At 40.1% G+C, this 20,091-nt stretch overlaps 2 protein-coding genes across 20 annotated transcripts in view; both read right to left on the bottom strand.

Annotated features, from left to right (window-relative positions):
* Nucleotides 1-157: 157 nt before the first annotated feature.
* On the bottom strand, nucleotides 158-2,447 carry LOC109642827 (cytochrome b-c1 complex subunit 10-like). The gene is made up of 3 exons (XM_020107766.2): nucleotides 2,289-2,447; nucleotides 1,205-1,346; nucleotides 158-335 (listed from the first exon to the last, which is right to left on the bottom strand). The coding sequence occupies exons 1-2, from the start codon at nucleotides 2,348-2,350 to the stop codon at nucleotides 1,226-1,228; spliced, it is 183 nt and encodes a 60-aa protein (XP_019963325.2). The 5' UTR covers nucleotides 2,351-2,447; the 3' UTR covers nucleotides 158-335; nucleotides 1,205-1,225.
* Nucleotides 2,448-2,723: 276 nt separating this feature from the next.
* Nucleotides 2,724-20,091, bottom strand: part of tcf3b (transcription factor 3b) — a 28,644-nt gene continuing 11,276 nt past the window's right edge. For 2 of the 19 annotated variants that reach the window (XM_020107767.2, XM_069522236.1), the window contains 17 exons: nucleotides 19,399-19,471; nucleotides 18,794-18,834; nucleotides 18,449-18,581; nucleotides 17,730-17,776; nucleotides 12,980-13,079; nucleotides 12,780-12,880; nucleotides 12,332-12,455; nucleotides 12,105-12,163; nucleotides 11,437-11,509; nucleotides 10,816-10,877; nucleotides 10,414-10,605; nucleotides 8,894-9,005; nucleotides 8,515-8,659; nucleotides 8,169-8,222; nucleotides 7,325-7,581; nucleotides 6,406-6,557; nucleotides 2,724-6,264 (listed from right to left, as the gene is read on the bottom strand). In XM_020107767.2, the coding sequence (XP_019963326.1) occupies nucleotides 6,412-6,557; nucleotides 7,325-7,581; nucleotides 8,169-8,222; nucleotides 8,515-8,659; nucleotides 8,894-9,005; nucleotides 10,414-10,605; nucleotides 10,816-10,877; nucleotides 11,437-11,509; nucleotides 12,105-12,163; nucleotides 12,332-12,455; nucleotides 12,780-12,880; nucleotides 12,980-13,079; nucleotides 17,730-17,776; nucleotides 18,449-18,581; nucleotides 18,794-18,834; nucleotides 19,399-19,471 (1,719 nt within the window). In that variant the 3' untranslated portion in view covers nucleotides 2,724-6,264; nucleotides 6,406-6,411. The remainder of the gene's footprint in view (nucleotides 6,265-6,405; nucleotides 6,558-7,324; nucleotides 7,582-8,168; nucleotides 8,223-8,514; nucleotides 8,660-8,893; nucleotides 9,006-10,413; nucleotides 10,606-10,815; nucleotides 10,878-11,436; nucleotides 11,510-12,104; nucleotides 12,164-12,331; nucleotides 12,456-12,779; nucleotides 12,881-12,979; nucleotides 13,080-17,729; nucleotides 17,777-18,448; nucleotides 18,582-18,793; nucleotides 18,835-19,398; nucleotides 19,472-20,091) is intronic. The other 17 variants (XM_069522230.1, XM_069522239.1, XM_069522228.1 and 14 more) reach the window with 11 other exon arrangements.

Here is a 20,091-nt window from a genome sequence, read left to right as displayed (position 1 = left end):
ATTTTTTTTTTTTTTTTTCAAACAATCATGAGTAGTTTGCATGGATACAGAGCCACTCCTTCAAAATCACCTCATACAAAATAAGGATTTAAGTAAACACAGTTTTAAAAATTGCACATGTAGGAAATTTGAAGGAGAAAAAAAAATGGACACAATGTAGAACATTAAAGATTTATTCACATTAAATAACACTGGAAAGTTTCACAGAGGGCATCCGAAGTCCAACCTCCTTCCTAACAAGCCCCCAGTGATTGATTGCTGAGCCAGGGTCATCTTACTTAAGTTTGCGATGTGCAAGCAATCCACCCATATAAGCCCATTCCCAAGCTCTGGTCCTGCAGGCAGACACACAGCCCATTCATTAGTTCAAAAATAAAACAAAATGTACATCAAAACACAAATCTGTTGTATGAGGAACACATCCTTCCTGTCCCTGAGGCTGGAAACCTGTTTCCTTCTTCACAAACTGACACAAGTGAACAGGTTCTGGTGGAACCACACCCAAAGGTTTCAGGGGGCGGGCGCATAGTGGAGAGGGCAACAAAGATCTGTAACTACTGACACGGTTTAGAAATATCAATATCATATCTGTAATTAGGGATTTGGGTCGTAAAAATAGTATTATACTGATACTGTACCTGATTAATATAAGGAAGCACTAATTGTGATATCCACAGTATTATCTGATTACTGATAATGAGTCAAAAATATTCATTCATCCTTTCAGAATTTCAATCAAGATTTAATTACTACACCACTTTACACTACACTTGAATTTTGCTAAATATATATAGTTTGATCATTTTTTACACTGACTCTGTTTCTATTCTAGAATTTGTGTAAAGCTTTTAGACAGAAGACTTCTGATGAACAGGTGTCCTGCTCTCTGTAGCCTGTGGTAAACTGTGGTGATCACTGCAGATGTCTGAGGCATCGCTGACCTCCTCTGTGCAGATGCATTAATGGAGGTTTCAACTAACTGCCAGATGTAAGCAGGGAAAAGTTCAAAATGTTTGAACTGTTTATTTGAATCGCTCAAGACAAGCACCTGTCATGGCCTCCACCTCTCTGTCTACACCTGTCTGTTTCTTAACTGGAGTGCATGGGTGTGGCTAAAGCTAACAAGCTATCACACTGAACATTACGAACAGTGTGCAGCAGAAAAGCTTTACACACGTGTGGGCCACAGTGACAATGGACTCACATTTTAGAGTTGTGCGAGACTTTATTCATCCTTGCTGAACTTCCCTTTAACGTACGGCACATAGTCTAGAAACAACCGCCAGTCTGTGAAGTGGACCAGTGCCACTCCGCCCACTGTTCCCCAGGCAACCATGTTTGGTACCCTAGAAGGAAGATAACATGCAATATAAAAATGAAACAAGGAACCACACAATAAATCAACTATAATGCAAATATATAAACTGCAACATGCATAACTGCTACTCATAGGCATGATTATTGTACAAAATACACAGTATTTCTGAAACAATCCCAGAATGACTTGACTGAAATGAACCACAGCAATTTGAATTGAATTCAGTGGTTGCAAATATCATAATTTATGTTGCTGATTATTACTGATGATCAGAATCCAAGAAATATTATTTTAAATTCACTTAATCTTTAATAAATTACTGATTGAAAAAAGTATCAATTACTCAAAAATGGCTTCTGATCTGATCAGTTCGCATTAAGTTTCCTTTAACTATTATATAATCTTTATCACCGTCTAGTCAGCAATGGGTGACCTACTTTATTGCAAGGTCAGTGATATCACTGTGCTGCCAGTATGCATATACACAAATAAATCGCTGTTAGAGGGAGAATGCATCTTGTGGACTATATTAATACAATATAATGAAATCTACGTATTATTCGAACTGTATATTATACTTCACTGCAGGTTAGCAAAACATGAATCTAATAATGATTCAGGGGAGAAGTTTCTCGACAAGTAGTTTCATGTGGTTAACTGGAGTTGAAATGTTCGACAGGACACAGACAGCTGTGCCTGACACAAAGCTGCAGGATCATATCAACATCATATATACATATACAACTCGTCTGCTCCACTGGTTGTCCTGTTCACTCGTCAACAAGGTGACGCTAACTAGTGAAGCTAGTAAAGCCAATAGGAAATAAAAGGGCAGTAGAAGCTAACGTCGGCTAATAGACCTCCCGCAGAAGGACACGGCGGCGTCGCCTGACTTGTTTACAACACAATGGAAATAAATACAAGTATATTTCCAGTGTTGCTTTCCTCCTGCGTTGTTGTCGTAACTCACCACGCCCTCAGAATAGTGATGTACTTGGCACCGACGAACTTATTGAGTATTTTCTGCACCATCCTGACCTTCTCTCTGTCGCGCTGCTGCTCTCCATGCACTGTTGACGGCTCTGAAGGACCCCGGGCTGTCTCCCCTTACGCCTGATTCAAAAGAGCTGCGCGATGGGTGCGTGCAGCAGCGCAGGGTCGTTTCAGGCCACTCTCTGAAAAAAAGATATCTGTGTTTACGACACAGTCCAACCATCCGCCTACAATTAATGCTCCAGTCCTGCGCCATGTTGACTTCATGCAGTCAATAGTATCAGCTGGTATCTGTGCTTGGATTGAATGTGGTGCCTTGGTTTCATATTCATAAAGCTGACATGTGCATTTGTTATCATTCGGCTGCCAGCAATAGAAAATATGAACAAATTCATCTTCCGCACTACAGTAATCCCTTTATTACAATGTTTTCCTTTATTTTCCTTTTTATGTATACAATATTCAAAAGCCAGACATTGGAAAAGGTATAATCTGTTATTAAAAATGGCACATTTATTGCTACATTACTGTTATATACAAGACAGTTCTCAACTATATATATTTATATATATTAAAAAAAGAAAGATTGAGTGAGTGAGGCACTGTGAGGACCCTGCAGGAGTCAGTGTCCTCACTCCCCATGATGTCGGGCTGTGTACCAGTGAATGTGTTTAACACTCAACAGTCTCCACACCATTTCAGTTCAACAAAGATATGACAGAAAATTGTAGGAAGCAAGTGTTTTATCACTGCTCTCTTATACTAAACCAAATCCGTGCACAGCTACTCAACACTTCCCATGATAATATTGTAGGTTTGTGTTAACTTTGTGCTCCTGCAGTGGTCGGGGCTGCTTTTCCACTAACTGTGTCTTGACAAGACTTGAGAGTAAAAATAAAATTCCCCCAAAGATACATTTTTACCATTTAGCTTGCGGCCTAATGGGGTGTTTACACAATACTGAATGACGTCAAGTCAGATCTTCCCTTGGAATAAATCCACAAACTTCAGAACACTTTATTGATCTTGTAATATATGATTATGGCTAAATAAAACTGCAAACATAACATTTTGAAAGAAGCGATAAGGACTTCTCACAAAAAGTCATTGTCAATATATCCCCCCCAAGAGCTGGAAGAGTCAAAGGTCAGAGGTGAAAATTGTCACTGAAGACGAAATATACTTGATGTTTTACAGGAATAAAAAAAAAAAAAAAAAAAAAAAAAAAGAAAGCTTCAAATCATCAACTCCAGCTGCTATGGAAAGTAAAACTAACGCCCTACACTGAAACTCAAGAAACACATTCACAGAAACATGTCAATGTCCATCAAAAGCAGACAGCCAGAGCCACAAGCAGCATCTCTTGAACCCAGTTATGTCAAAACCTTTAAAAAATATAGGGCGGATAGAAAGAAAACTCAGGATCTGGACCCATGACCTTCACTAAAACAGCAGTGTGGACAATATCATCCAGTTGAATATTTAGAAATGAGGAATAAGAACTAAACAAGATCTATGTAACATTTATTTATTTAACTAGATACACTGAAAGAAAAATCTCTTTATACCATTTAAACTTCTTCCTGAAAATTGAAAAAAGCATTGGGAGAAGGGAGGGTGGGGGAATGAACAAGTACCTCTTTAATCTCCAAGATAAATGAAATGATATGGTTCACAAAATAAAAACTGTCTTAAATGAAAATACAAGTTCAGGCACTGATAAGGTATCACTCTCCCATCATGACATCTTAAGTCTTGAGAATGAAAAGGCCACACTATTGACTTGTATAGGTCTTCTTCATCTTTTTTTGTAGAAATTAAACACACAAAATGCTCTACCTCCCATCTGTGATTACATGTTGGTAAAAACCAGTCACAACATGACATGACATGGGATCAATATCACAATAACACTGTTTTGTTCTCCATATTATCCATTACCTTACACCCAATACGGACGTCTGCCTCCAAAACAAATGTGCAGGATACTAAAAAAAAGAGAAGGTGAGCTGCACACGGATTCACTGGGTTTAGGGCAGACATTAGAAAAAAAAAAAAAAGGTGAAACGAAAAACTCTTACACTGTACTGAGAAAACCCAGGAACACAACTTTGAAAATGAAGGCGATCCACATTTGTATGGTAGCTACATTCAAAAACCAGTTGCATAATTACTGTTAGAGACATAATTCCCCTTCCCACATTTTTCCTCTGCACCTCGCTGCTAAAGTCAGAGCACTTTAACAAGGTCGCAGCAAAAACTCTGTCCACATACACCCCCCCACCCCCCATGGAAAGAAAGAATTAATCTGGGTAGCTGATGATATGCCTTACAACTCAAACTGGAATAAAGTATACATCAAACGCTTTCAACATTTGTCTTTCATCACCTGTTGACCCCTTTTCCTCTGCCGTTCCGCTTTAATTGTGAATTCAATTTTTGAAGATATTCATTTAAATGTCAAATACCCCCTTTGTCAGCTCATCTACAATACACTCTAAACTTCAAACTAATATTGCCATTTATGTAAAAAAATCTACAATGTATAGACTAACAAAAAATATATATTTTTATATATATTTAATTTTGAAAAATGAAACATATCAGAGTAATGTATGAAGTGAATTTACACGTCACACTTCTCTCAGTAAGAAACTTGAGAACAGACTTACTCAGGAGGAAGGTGAAGGGCTGTAATTCAGTGGGAATGCTCGTTTAGGAAAAGAAAGCCTTTGTTACACAAAGACTTGTCTGCTTCAACAACTGCGCACTGATGAGATCCCTCCATCAAAAGGAACCCAGATTTTTTGTCTTTTTTTTTGCAGAAGATCAATTCAGGGGTAAAAACGTGGAACGGTTAAGTCTGCTGGCATCGTCAGTGACCCATTTCAAGAAGGTTACAGCACGGAGCGCTGCTCACCACTTCGTCTCAAATGGCTTTTTATACAAGACTTTTCAGGGACTGAAATGCACGACAGGTCGACACTCAACTTCCAGCCTAAACCTATACAACTGTGCTTTGTCTCATCCATGAATGCTTTAGTAGATAAAGCAATACAAAAACCTGAACCTATGACAAGGAACCACTGGAGTTAATACTAGAATTTGTGGTCAACACAGAGGAAGAACAGTTTTGTAGTTGACAGATTCTATCTCTTGGAAAATCCATAACCTTCAAGGAAGGAGTCCTCGATTTCCAAGTCTCCAGATGCCTCTTGGGATGAGACTGGGCTCCAGTCGGAGACAGTCTCTAGGTCAGAGTTCCCATCTTTCATGAAAGCTGCGTTTGAAATGTAAAAACTTTGACCTTTCCTCGTGACCTATTCACAACCCAACTCAAACATTTCATCAAGGAAAAGTCACAGAATTTAGACAATTCAACTTCAACTATAGGCTTGGTTACATAACATATGTAAGACTGTACCATCACGCTGGGAATGACATACATTAAAAATAATTGCTCATACACATAAGCAATCCCTTACAATAAATGTTCCTCATGTAAAGCAATTTGCTTAAATTTCAAATAGAAAACATGTAACAATTAGGCACAAATCCTTGATTTAATTTGTGTTTGATTAGGTCTCCTTTCTTTCACCAGAGCACCTCTCGGCAGTGTGTGAAGTCCCAAATTTGTGGCAGGACGTAAAGTACTCCGGCGTTCCATCATCGTGTGGAAACCAAAAATTGAACAAAAATTGTAAATGTATAAAACAAAGCAAAACTAAAAAAAAGTTCTTCACATTTGAGCTTGTAGTCATGGTTGGGAGTGCGACAAACAGGCTGTGTCAGTTTTGGCAGTATGCATGTGTGTACGAGTGTGTGAATGTGCATCTTGAAACTTGAACGGACAATACACAGACATGTCCACATAAACACACACACTGAGAATAATGGGTGGAAGAAAATTGTTAAGGCCACATCCTCTGACAGCCAAGGAAACACCACCAGATCTGTGAAAGAAAGACACACAAACATTATGCAGCAGCAGCGCTACTTAATAACACCTGCAGGAAAACAGTGAGGATGATGCTGACAGCTCATTATAATAACGTGGTTCTGAACAATCATAGTAGTAATTCCTGAGGACCTACCTGGTGTTACATGTGGCCAACTGGATTGTGTCCATCTCCTCCCATACTAGGATGGCCGCCTGACAGCTGCATCGGTGCTTCACCCCCGACCCCAGACACCTTCTCCTCCTCGCGGCGTTTTAAACATGCTGCCTTGGGGTTAAGGTTACGCTCTGATGAAGAAGGGAAAACAAATCAGGCCACATCATGATAACAAAATAACAAAACAATTATTTAATCTACCAAGACCCTAAAGCACAGACCAAAAATTGCTCTTTTTGGGAAAAAAAACCCTCCTAAAATGTGAGGGTTTTCTGAGAAGCTGACCGAATCGACAATATTTACAAAAACGTATTTATCAGCCTCTGAAGCAGAAAGACATTAAATAATTTTAAAAAAACATGTGATAGCTGAAGCATTTAGTTTTTATTGAAAATCATTTGAATTCTCTTTAAGAAAAATTCAAAAGCCAATAAACCTGGCAAACTCTTCTTCTTCTTCCTCCTCAAACACCTCTCCTGCTACAGCAAGAACATTGTCTGGGGCTGAAACTTAGTTAATTTCGGTGCCGTGTTTGTCAATGAAACATATGAAACATTGCTGAAATCGTATCCAATATCAGCCCTGTCGCTTAGATCATCACCCATAGTCTACAACATTACATTAAAAAATGCTTTGTAGGTTAAGAGTGCGAACAAACAAACTACGTTTGCCATAAAGCATTTTGCCTTTCACATTAGTATTTCAGCTAATCACAGTTTATTTCATGAGTCACAAGTTTTTAAAGGAGATGACATTGTGGATGGAACAGACACGTGTCATCTGGGGAGAAGGATGCAAATGTTGCACACGTTCTTTAAGGCTAATACAGACATACGATAAATCTGGTCTAAATGGGTTAACAGAGGTTAACAAAAGTGTGCTCCTCTTGCAAACTGACCTCTGACTTGTTGTTCTAGGTTGAGGATGACATTGACGGCTTGGTGCAGGATGAGAAGTTTGGTCTGAGGTTTGTCGTGGCTGAGGTGCAGCTGGCACATCCTCCCAAGCTCCTTGAATGCCTCATTGATGTCCCGTACTCTGAGACGCTCGCGGGCATTGTTAGCCACTCGCCGTTCCTTCTCCCGCTCCATCTTCAACTCTGGGGGAAGGTCCTCATCATCTTCGTTGTCCTGACTGGTGTCAAACAGAGACGAACTGATCGAGTAAAGACAATAGAAAGATTAGATATCAAAACCAAGAAGTGTTCATGCTACATATGATAAACATTTAGCATCAAGAGCAGGACTAAACATTTTACTGAATAGATGTGCTAAAACGAGATGTGTGGGCAGTTAATACTTTATGAACGTGAGAAAACCATTATCATAGGAGCAGCATCTCCCACTTCCATGTTGACTCCACAAATATTGGATAAATTGACTTTCAATCCTATAAATCACTGTTGTACCTGCATGTTTCATTGTAGATGAACTTGAACCAGTTTGGTTATTTAAGCATCTCTGTGATTTGTTTCGTTTTCTACTGTGCAGTTTGTTCAGGGAGCAGTTTTACTAATGTTTTCAAGGCAACATCTCTATATATTAAATCTCTAAACTACCCTGCATCATAAGACAAGAAATACTTTAAAGTGAGTTTTAGATGGTGATGCAATATTTTGCTACAATAATTCTGCTAATTGAAGTTAAAATATTAGACAAATGCACCATAAACATGTGCTTTGAGTAAGGTTTGGCAATAGGCCGCAAAGCACAAGACATTGATTCTCTATTGGTGAAACTTACTCATCTCTCTGGTCTGAAAGGCTAGAGAGCAGCTGGAGGGCCAACGCCTCCTTTCTGAAAACGTGAAAGGAGGGGGGTTTTGACATTGTTAAACATCTAACAGAGACTGGGCTATAAGTAGATGACTGAAATGAAGTACAGTTTCTTCAAAAAACAGCTGACATTTGGCAGCTTTCGTCATCAAATGATTTCCTCATTATTCTTATGCCTGACAATTTGCCACAAGAAAATGTTCACCTTTGTGAGATTACATTATTTGCACTTGAATTTAACAGCATGATTTAACGGTTTCTGGTTAAAAGACGTAAAGAGTGAGAAACACTATGAACAATAATGATGCCTTTACCTTGTTCGACTACGTGCTACCTTAGAGTCCTTCTTTTCCTCGTCAGACTTGTCTGAAACAGAGTTTTCATCATCCTCTTTGTCTTCTCTCTTGATGTCTGAGCTGCTGGAGGAGTGTGTAGAGCGGGCCAGTCCACCAGGGAGACCTTAGGACAAACAAAGAAACATGGGGATGCAATTCTAAGAGAAAAGTCTTTTCAATTCAAGAAATTTACATCATCATGTCCCTTTTCTGGGGGAGGGGCATCACAAAAATGTCTCACAATAAATGGATACTAGCAGAGGCACTAAACCAATCTTTAATTTCAGTACTTTTATGCCACAAAAATAGAAAACACAACAGATGTTCTGCTAAGTAACAAGATGTTAGCCAAACTCACTGGTGAAGCCTTCTGGTTGACCGGCTGACGGTGTGGGCCCAGAGGCGTGGTGACCGTGCAGGAGAGTGCTGCTGGGAGGAAGACCTGTGGGCTCCTCGTGCTTCCCTCCCTGCTGATGAAAGCAAAGAACAATGATGTGAATCCCACAGGTTCAGACACAGAAACACCACCAACAGGCTGCAAAGGTTCTAGCAAGCAAGAAATTGCTCAAAATTTGAGAGTAAACAGAGCGCTACAAAGAAAAAATTCTGACATGGCTAATTAAAGTTATTCATTTTGTTTCTTAATATTTGTGTGGATCTATTGCTGTTAATTCGGTGAAAATACATGAAAATACTTTGCTCACAATTGCCTGATTTTAGACTATACAACAAGATGGTGAATATCCCTTGAATGTTTGAAGGTCTTCCGCACAATTTAAGTTACCAACTACCAGTAGATGTTAGCGGCCACCAGCGGATGCTAGGGACATAACTTTAGTTGTGCACCTTAACGTCATCAAGTGTTTTGGCCTTGTAATCAATACAGTCTGAACTTGAGTATACACTGAGACTAAAGGTAAATCTGACTGTCTACTGACTTGTATAGCAGTACTATGAAAGCCATGAGACTAGATCAGTAGATCAGACACCATTACCTCTATTCATTCTTTAAACTAAACACTATCCGCTTTTAGAACATGGGACAAAATGGAGAATATCCCTTGTATGTTCTACCGCCAGTTGACGTTAGCGACCACCAGCGGATGTTAGCGACATGTCTTCAGTTGTTTACCTTAGCGCATCGGGTGTTTCAGCCTTTTAATCACAAGACACCCTCTTCTAAGGCCGGCCTACTACAGGTTGATCAGACCTGAGTGCATGTCCCTAGCATCTTGGAGCCTAGTTGGGATCTTTCCTCCTGATCCAGAGCCATTGGCTGCAATGTGTGAAGTTTCTTTAAAGGCCTTGTCTGTGGATCCCCAGATCTGGCTTGCAACCAACCTCCACAGATCAAAACTATTGCCTCGGTGCTCTGCCTCACTATATTTTTGGCCAGCAGATGGCACATATGAGTGTGCTAGACACATTTTTTTCTCCTACCAAAGCAATTTTGAATTATTTTATTTTTTTCTCACTTTTTTCATCGATTAAAATAGAAGCTTATCTATTTTTAAAACAATTGGTTATACAACATAAAACCGCAATATAAAATCGAAATGCCCCATCAGCCTAAATTTCACACTTACATAAACAATTAATGCATGTTTTGGTTCTTGTAAGCCATGTTACAAACATGTAGTATTTCTTATCTTGATACTGGCCCAGTATCTTCAACAAGGTTGACAGATATAATTACAGTACTTATCATAACAAATCTGAATCTCCACTCAAACAGTGTAACCACAAATTCCTTGCAGCGAAGTTTCAATGCTCAGTATGTTTACGTTAAAATTAAACATAAGCACAAATATACCCCCCCCCCATCAGAAGTTGCTTTCAAACACATGTGAAACTACTTGAGCAGAGTGGGTGACTCACCATAGCAGGATGTCTGTTGCTTAGAGCAAGGCTCGCATTGGGAAAAGCTAGGGAGAGGCCTCCGAGGCCCCCGTTGTGTACTGAAGACAGCAGGTTGTGCATGTCAGAGTGGGCGCCCTCTAAGCCAGGGCCCACAGCATGGCTACGCAGTACATGAATGGCCTCCTCCAGACGATCCTCCATTTTGTTCTGCTATATAAATACATGAGACATGCACTTAGATATTAACATAAATACAAGCAAGGGAAAGCTAATATATACACAGTTTAATTAAGATTTAAACAAGGCATTTGTAGTTAGTGTGCACTAAACTGGTAAAACAAACACAAAGGCTGGAGGAATATAATACAGCAACTTCATGTTTCCAAATAACTCAAGTAGGAGAAAAATGTTTGAACATACCAGTGCATGTGGTGGCCCATCATAGTTGGGTGTGGTTGGTCTTTGCCACTGAGACTGAGCTCCTGCAGAGAAAAATATTGGGATAGAGTTACGTGTTAATGTAACTTCACACCAGATGGAGCTGCAGACACATTTCTGTGCTAAAGAACATTTAACATGCACAGGATCCAACACGTTCACCTGATTCATTTCTGTGTGCCAAGAAAAAAAGGTTGCAATCAAACTGAACAAGCTAAAGGAATTGGTCTGATGTAGGTATTCTGTGGCTGGGATTGAGATATTTTCCATAATTCATGGTTGTACAGCAGAGTTAAAAGTAGGAATAAAGAGGATAAAAACCACCTGAACTCAGTTTACCAACTGGATGGATTTACACTGCTCTCAGATTGACATGAATCTGAGTTCAGGGCAGGATAGAACACAACTGATTGAAGTAAAACTAAAATAAATAATGTGGTAAGGAAAACACAATTTTTTTCATATTGTTGTTAAAGATGATGCATTACATGATGACTGGAGATGAATCACTATATCAACCACCTATAATTTTTTTACTTTTCATATATAAGGAGTAATCATTTTAGCCTCATATTATCTTTATGTGTGTGAACTGAACTGTACCTGCAATCGCCTGAGGAGATCCAGGAGTAGACGGAGCTGAGAAGTTATTACTGTTGTGGTCCGATGGGTAAATCTGAAATTTTTGTATAAATGAACTCAACGTGATTAACATTTATTATTCAATATTGCTTTAAAAAGAACACAGAATTTATTTTCAATGCAATTTAGTTGAAAATGCTAATTACTGCAGGGCAATATGGAAGAAAATGTTTCAGCAACATTTTCTACAATATATCATTTATTAGTCATATACTGTGTCCTAAAACTAGAAGAATCTAAAAAGTCAGAAAAATAAAAGATCACAAATAACCAGGTAATTATTTTAACGACTAAATAAATCTTACTGGCAACCTGGAAATATTCTAAATACAGCATGTTATTCTGGTTTTATTCATTATTAGGTCTTTAAACTTGTCTGTTTTGACACTGTTGGGATTGTCTTCAAAATATTTTCTAATGGACTTTTACTAGTTTTGAATCATACCATGAATATACTTAATAATAATCCACTGATGGGATTTTTTTATTTGTTCTTCACACAAATCTCCTGAAAACACACCACTGTCACTTTGTCAGAGGAAAATAAAATCCCTGTGAAAACCGTTGTAATTGTTTTATTGCCCAGCACTAATTTACAAAACCAACAGCAAACAGAAAAAAGGACTCACTGAGGCAAGAGCCTTCCCAATCTCATCTCCTGAACTGCCAGCTGTGGTGCCTCGGTTGGCTGCAGAGACAAAATAAATAACGCAAGTCAGATGACCCGTTAATTTATTTTTGGGAGAGGAAAAAAACATATATATCTATATCTATAACTACTATTGGAGTTGAATCAAGTGACAGATGCAACTCAAGACTTTCGTGTTATTATCAGTTTATTTTAAATGTCTCTTACACATGATGCCTTCTCCGTTGATGGTGGGTGTGTGGTTGTAAGTGGTGGGGGCCGAGTGGAAGCCATTGACTTCGCTGCCGTGCAGAGGATAGTTCTGTGGGGACAGAGGCAGGGGGTGACGCTTCTGGAGAAAGGATACAAGCAGCTTTATAAGAACATACACCACTCAAAAAGAAAAATTTTAGATCAGTCTCATGATGGAGTTTTACATTTAATTAATTCATATATGTTAAGTGTTAACAGATTAATTAATTAATATATCTCAGATTACAGTTTAGTGAAGAAAAGGAATAGATGCTAAAATATTGTCTTAATTATCTTAATGTTTCGAAATTCAACATTTAATTTCAGTATGAATCATTACAAAGAAAGCAAAACATGAAGGTGAAGTGGAAAAAACTAAGATGACAAATAAAACTAGAATGAGACTGAGGCCGTTTCTACCCACCATCCTGTCCTGCGGGTTAATTGCAGAAAAGGAGCCTGGCTGTCCAATGTGAGGAGAGTTGCCCAGCATGGCAGAGTAGCCAGAAGATGACCAGGGGTCTTCTAAGAAAAGAGAAGACACATTTACAAAAATGAAAACAGCTTCGCAAAATAGAATTACAGAATGAAAATTATTTCAGGGAACATTTTTGTAAAGGTTACCTTGCATGTAGAAGGAGCCAGGGTAGACGGCTCCAGGCTTAGCACCAGGGTATCCTCCATTGTCTCTGGTGTACTCGTCACCAGATGTGGAGGCATACACCTTAACAAACATGCAGACAGAACGCAATTAGTCCACAATTTCTACAGTAATACACTTGAACATTTATATTTTATGTTTCTGGATGAAAATCAATTTCCTGTGCAACCACAAGCATCAGGAGAGAAGAGGAGGAATGTATCGATCCACCCTATCCTTGCTATAGAAAGGCACCAGCTTTCAGTGGCCACAAGATGGCAAGAGGGAGTCTGCCGGTTGTGTAGGCAGGCTGACTCCTCGCCTGTGGAGAAGAACGCAGCGGCCATGGCATGCTGGGCACAGCTACGGCTTGAATCCCAGTGCACAGTGAGCACTTCCTCTAGCTCCCAGGACCCCAGTGACATTGCACTGCCTGGCCTGCAGCCCCTCCCGATACCACGCTCAGTATCAGCTCACACACATACCTTTTGGTGAGCCAACACACACACACCCATGAACACGCCACTTGCAATACCACATTCTATATGGCATCAGGAAGACTAGAGAATACGGAAATGGTCAACTCTGATCAAACAGGACATTTTATCTAAGCACTTTAAAGAGACCAATCACACATCCATTCTACATATTGCCGTTAAAAATGGATGCTCGGCCTCCACTAGCCACATATTGAAAACAGACATAAGAAGCCTTCGGTTTCTTGACACCATCGGCTGCCACTCTGTCCGTCTTTTTGCTCTCCTCTTCTACAGCACATGGCAGACAGAGGAAGAGAGAAAAGAGAATTGAGGCTACGCTGCAAAGAATGCTAATCCAGAGAAGGGATTTTTTTCTGTAATTTGATTTAACAGGGAGAAGTGGAAAGGGAATGGAGAGATGCACTTCTAATTACAGAGCCATCTGCCTGTTCCTGGACCACATCCAACTCCACAGGCAGCTGGGCTGAGGAGAGGGAGCGACGAGAGGGAGAGAGAGAGATGGGGGCTGGGATCCAGTCAGCAAGAGAGAGAGAGCGGGCGAGCAAGAGAGAGAGCGATGGCGAGTGCTGTGGGTAGGGGCTGGTAAAGGGGCAAGGGGGGAGGACTGAGGGGGGGGAAATTAAGGCCCTGATGATTTATGAAATGGGTAGAGAGATAAGGGGTGTTGACGGGGGACAGGAGAAGGTAATCTAAATGACTTAAACAAAGCTTGATATGGCCAGGGGAGTGTGAAGGAAACAAGGGATTTAAAATGATCACGGTTAATTCAGGGGAAAACATGACGGAGATGGCTTCATTTAACAATAGGCTTTGAGTTGTTCTTTCACGGGGAACAATGTGGAGTGAATCCTGCTGCTCTAGATGGGAACAGAGAACAACACAATGACTGGTGCTGCTGGATAATTGTATTCTCAGAAAGAAAGGGGATTTCTAGGGTAAAATCCTCAACTAATAGGGGTTTAATGTAATTCAGGTTATGACCATGTAAAGGTCTCTACGCTAGAAAACACTGGTTGTGGCAAAGGGGTGGGGAGCAGATAAAGATTAACATCAAACCAACCTCAAAGCACTTTATTCAACTGCAAGGGTTTCGTGGTTAGTATAGTGGACAACTAGGGGGCAGAGGAAGAGAAGTTCCTCCATTTGTTTGATTGTTGCAGAGGACACGGGGTGAAGATTCACAGGGTTAAGGCGAGGATCTTGTGTACGGACATTGGTGGGTTAGAGAAGTCAGACAGCTTTGGGGGGAAAATGGTAAATATGGCCAGTTCAGTGCTGCTTTTATTTGTCCATTAGCTGATTTACAGCAGCATGATTTAAGTGACAAAAGTAGATAAAAAAAAAAAAAGGAGTGTGTTGAAGAGAAGAACGAAGAGAAGGAGTGTGGGTGGGAGGACAGACCACAGGATCATCATCGGCAGTCATTAATCTGGGCTCAGACACAAGGCTAAGAGGCCTCACAAGCACCGCGACTCACAACTGGGTCACTCACAGGGGGGAGGCCCACCCAGGCCATCATGCGGTGAGGCGTAGGCGGAGGGCAGGGTGAAATGGGGGGGGGGGGGGGGGGGGGGGGGGGGGGGGGGGGGGTGTCCTCACACATAGACACACACACATCATTTGCACTAAAACCATGCGTCCATCGTTCACACTGTGGGGATTCACTCTGAGGTTCAGACAGTGAGAAAGCGAGGGCCTCCACCAGACAGAGCATTCACACTCAATCTCTGTGAGGAAGTCATCGTGGCAAAGATTGTCTACACGCAGAGGTTTCAGAAGCCACTTCCACACAACAACACCTACCTTACAGAAAATTCTTCACTTCATTGATGTACAAGAATTCAAGACATGGATTAAGCAGAGAGTTCACTGAGTCGGAGCATGATCTGTCTCTGACTATTAGTCAATCTGACATGAACCCTCCTAATCAATGCAGCAAGCTACTGTAGATGCATCTGTTGCAACTTAATCTTAAACCAAGATAGAGACAGAACGCAGCACTACTACCACTTGGCTTCATTTCCTACCAGATAATACCATGGCTCTGTGATTTAGACCTAGTCAGCCACATAAATCCGGTGAATTTACTTCATCCATGCGTTAAAAACACATCAGCATGGGCATGAATCTATTTTCATGACTCTGCTGGACATATGTGCAGGTACTTCACCCAGGAAACCTTACAAGTCTTTAACTTTTACATGTTCTCCACAAACATGCTCATCTTGCTGACATCAAGCCATCAATATTTTTTGGGTCACTCTTGTCATCTGAGAACTACAAGTAGCGTGGGGATGGAGTTACAGAAAATATTTGTGCAATGGAAGTATTTCCATGATTCAGTGACAGCTCAGGCAGCAAGACCGAGCTCTAATAGCAACAGCATCACAGGCAACTGTAGGGCAGGGTCCTTCTGACATCAAATATCATGTTTGCTGTCTCAGAACGCAACACATCAGCTGGTTCAGGGCCAGGAAGGAACCTGAGTTTATATTACAAATATTTAAGAGGAGTTTTTGTTCTTCTATGTCAGTGTCAACACTGAATTACCTAGACTGTGGTGGCAAATCAACGATTCACAATGAACAAAAAACTGATTAACATATCAAAATAAAATAAACATCTGAAGTGTTTTTTTTTGTTGCTTAGTATTAATATATTAATTTGTTTTTAAATACAAAAAATTATACCAGTCGATACTGATAAGTATCACAATAAATGTCACAATATTAAATTTGTTAAGTTTTAAGACTGATTTTTGTTCCTGAGTGAAGGGTGTGGTGTTAAACTCTTTATGGACAGAGAATGACAAACATTTTGCAAACTTAAGGAAGATCAATTATCTGTCATACGTCCTCACTGTGCACAGTGTATAAGCATTATATCAATATATTCGATTTTTGTTATTTTGCTATTGGTAAAATATACATTTCTGTAACTATTGATGTTGTTTACGGCCTAGCCCTACTGTTGAGTCACTGAAGAGCTGTGCACAGTGCTCAACTGAACACATTGACCAAGGACCCATCAGTCATAGTCGAACTGACCATCAGGAGGAAAGGCAGAAATCCCTGCGCATTGGTGGCTAATACACCATCAAAACATCCAGGAAGTTTTTGTCATCTTCAGCAGGCAGGCAGAAATTGACCACACACTGCCCTGTGTTTATGACAGTGGTCTTTCAGAGTGCACGTGTCTAGTCTGGGTTCACAGCTACTACTACAAAATCATATTCTGTGAGACACACATGTATTCAAATGAAGGAAACTGCCCCTGGGTCATTGAAGATCCACAGTTGCTGTAACTGTACGGAAGGACAAGCTGTTAATCAACACAGTCTTATCAAATGAATATAATCTATAAATGGGCATGACGTGGACAACTGCAACCTTATTCAATTCTTTGTCACATCACTTTACAGCAACAGTGGGACTCATTCAGTACAATCTCAAACATCTATCAGTGACTAGTGTTTCCAGCTATGTGTGGAACTGCCAACAACACACAAGCTGCATCAGCTGCTGGAAATTCTGGGCCCACTGACAAAATGTGACACTTGGTACAGTAAATCAAACTATAGGATATTGCAAACTTCTTAGACCTTAGATTTAGGTTCAATAGCACTCTGCTTAAATCAGTTTTAAATCCACTTGAAATTTAAGGAACCAACTTCACAAATAACTTATTATTTAGTAACCAAAACCACAAAATTGATATTCAAAGAAGTTCAGACTTCATTTGCTATTTAGCCAAATAAATATTTCGCCAAAACAGTCTTTACTTTTCCCTGTAATAATCGAAAAGATAAAAGATTCAATAAGAGATTGGTAAAACTTACGTCTCAAAAATCTAAGTATCAAAGAAGTTAAATTACCATACTTGACAAAGTAGCTTAAAATCCTATGAAATTGCTTGTCTACATGACAACCAGACCCCAAACAGCACTTGACACCACTCCAGTATAGTGTACGGACAACCACATTGATGATGTTTATTGGGACCTGAGTTGCCTGACTGTCAGCTTGCGGAGAGTTTGACAGAGGAGGAGATCTTTAGCCCTGTCTGTCACAGAGTTGCTCAAGCAGAGTGAGGAAAGCAGTGTGTGTATGTGTATGTGTGTGTATGTGTGTGTGTGTTGGTGTCGGTGTGTAGCAAGTGTGTGTATTGAGAGAGATAGGTAGAAACACAGAGGACTGGCTATGAGCTGTGAATGCAAGCATAAATAAGCACTCACCGAGGATGGCAGGCCGGGGGGTTTCCGGATCTTCTTTGGCTGGGTGTCTACATAAGGGCAGGCAGAGAACCAGTGAAAAGGAGAAATACAAAGGAGGACTTGCAAAGACAACGTGTTTGTTATGTCAGTTCAGGTGCAGTTTCTTCATGCACTCACTCTAATTTCAACTGCAGAATAAAAAACAAGCAGCGGCAAGTGTGTGCCAGCCTGAATGTGTACGTCACTGTAAATGAAATGACACTGTGCGATCATCTGTGCACGGCTTTGTTGTAAAATAAATACAGATAAAAAAAACATAATAATATAATTAAGTGAAATTTGCTCCTATAATTTCATAAATAACGGAGGTAAGAGTTAACAGTGCTGCCATAACAATTACTCCATTATTGTTATTCATTATACAATTAATTGACAACTCTTGTGATCAATTTATTATTAAAGATAATTTTTCAATAAAATTACTAATGATTTTTCATCCTTCTAAACTCTTAAAATTTAATATTTGCTGCGATACTAATGTGCCATCCAAACAAACATCTTTGTTTGTTGGACCATTTATTAAAAAATTTGACATCAATATGGCCTCTGTGAAATTGTGATGTACATTTTGAACCTAACCATTTATCAACAAAGCAAATAAACAGCAGATAATCGAGGTAGGAAACTGATGGAAAATTAAAAAGACAAAGAATCATTCTCATGTCTCAAGCCTGTCTTACCTATGCCTCCCTCAGGCGGCCTTCTCCTGGGGTTGTTGGGGTATGATGAGTAAAACTGGGAGCCAGACTTCAGGCCAGAGGGGGACATGGCATCTGGGCTGGGCATCGCTATGTCACTGGGAGGAAAACCCGGCTAGACAAGACGGAGGGAGATGAGGTTTACATACAGGGCCATGGAAAAACACAGCAGAAACAAACACCCTCTGTTCTAGGAAATGAAGGCGGTTAATTCAAAGTATTTAACATGAAAAGAGAAGTGAAAAAGGAGTGCTTCCTTTACACTGACAAAAAAATATGAATGTATCTAACATAGGCATAGCCTTGTAGTGATTAGGTAAAACATACCTGGCTTCCAAAGGGAGGGTATGGTGGCCTTTCATTTTTACCTGTAAGATAAAAGTGAAGATTATTTATGCTAGTGAAACCCTGAGCTGTATACACATATCAAGAAGCAATGATGTGTGCTCAAACAAATGAAAAGTAGGTTTTCTAAAGTACAAAAAGTCCAGAGATGATCTCCCCTTTTCAGTACGCTCAGCTGCATAAAGCTGCCTGCCAGACAAAACCCCAGGGAAGGTTTCTGCTTCAGTGCCCTAACATCCCCAACACTCAACGACTGAACGCAGGCACGCATACACACGCATACACACACACACACACACACACGCACGCACGCACGCACACACGCATGTAGACAGAAATACAAATTTTTGCCACACAGAAAACAATTCTGTAGTCATAACAAATTACGCAGAACAGTCCAATTGGCCATAATCAACATGTTTATTTTAAAACTGGAGTGAGACAAAGCAACATTTCCTCTGGCGCTGAGAAGCAAATTCACCCAATTTATATACTCGTCATCCGAAAGCGCAAAAAACATTCAGCGTGGTATTTTTACCACACAACAGTCACTTGTTAAAAATTACTTGGAGAAAAAATGAGCATACCTGCGATCCCTGAACTGATGAACGGAGAGGACAAGCCTTCATGCTCACTGTAGTGGGATCCTTCTCCATAGCCCTGTAGAAACCAAATACAGCACAACGTGAAAATAAAATAAAGTGCATACAGGCATTAAAACTGGTTAAATGATTTTTAATAACAAATCTAAATGATAACCCTGGTTTAAGGTCATCCCCCATCTTAGCATACCTACATGGCTTAGCAGTTTCCCTCCCTCTGCTTTTCAGTCTAACTAACAGGACCCATGCCAAACATATCTGCATCAGCTCTGGGGATTCAAACTGACTTTCTTAATTATCAACTTGTGGTAATCAAAGCCTGCTGCATCTATTTCACCCCCTGTTCCTTGTATTTACACAAGAGTTGTGCCAAGACAGTTACGGCGGATGTGAAGCTGCAATTACTGGTGGGCTTCCACAGAGGTTCTGGGCTACCAGAGCGCTTGCCAACGCGGGAACCTGAGCCAAGGTTATTAAGTATAAAGTAAAACTACCACTTCAAATCAAACATGGCACACTGCAGGAAAACAGCACAGCTCTGTTGTGCTAGTTGGGGAAAGAGAGGATGTGTGTATCATGCAAGTGTGTGACAATATCATGGCATCTGGTGTTAATGCTTAGATCTCCAAACTTATAATCATGTGCAGCTAAAGCGTGTGAGCATGTGTGTATTTAGAT

Source organism: Paralichthys olivaceus, chromosome 3, assembly GCF_024713975.1.
Source record: "Paralichthys olivaceus isolate ysfri-2021 chromosome 3, ASM2471397v2, whole genome shotgun sequence".
Classification (NCBI taxonomy): domain Eukaryota; kingdom Metazoa; phylum Chordata; class Actinopteri; order Pleuronectiformes; family Paralichthyidae; genus Paralichthys; species Paralichthys olivaceus.
This window is presented reverse-complemented; position numbering and strand designations above follow the sequence as displayed.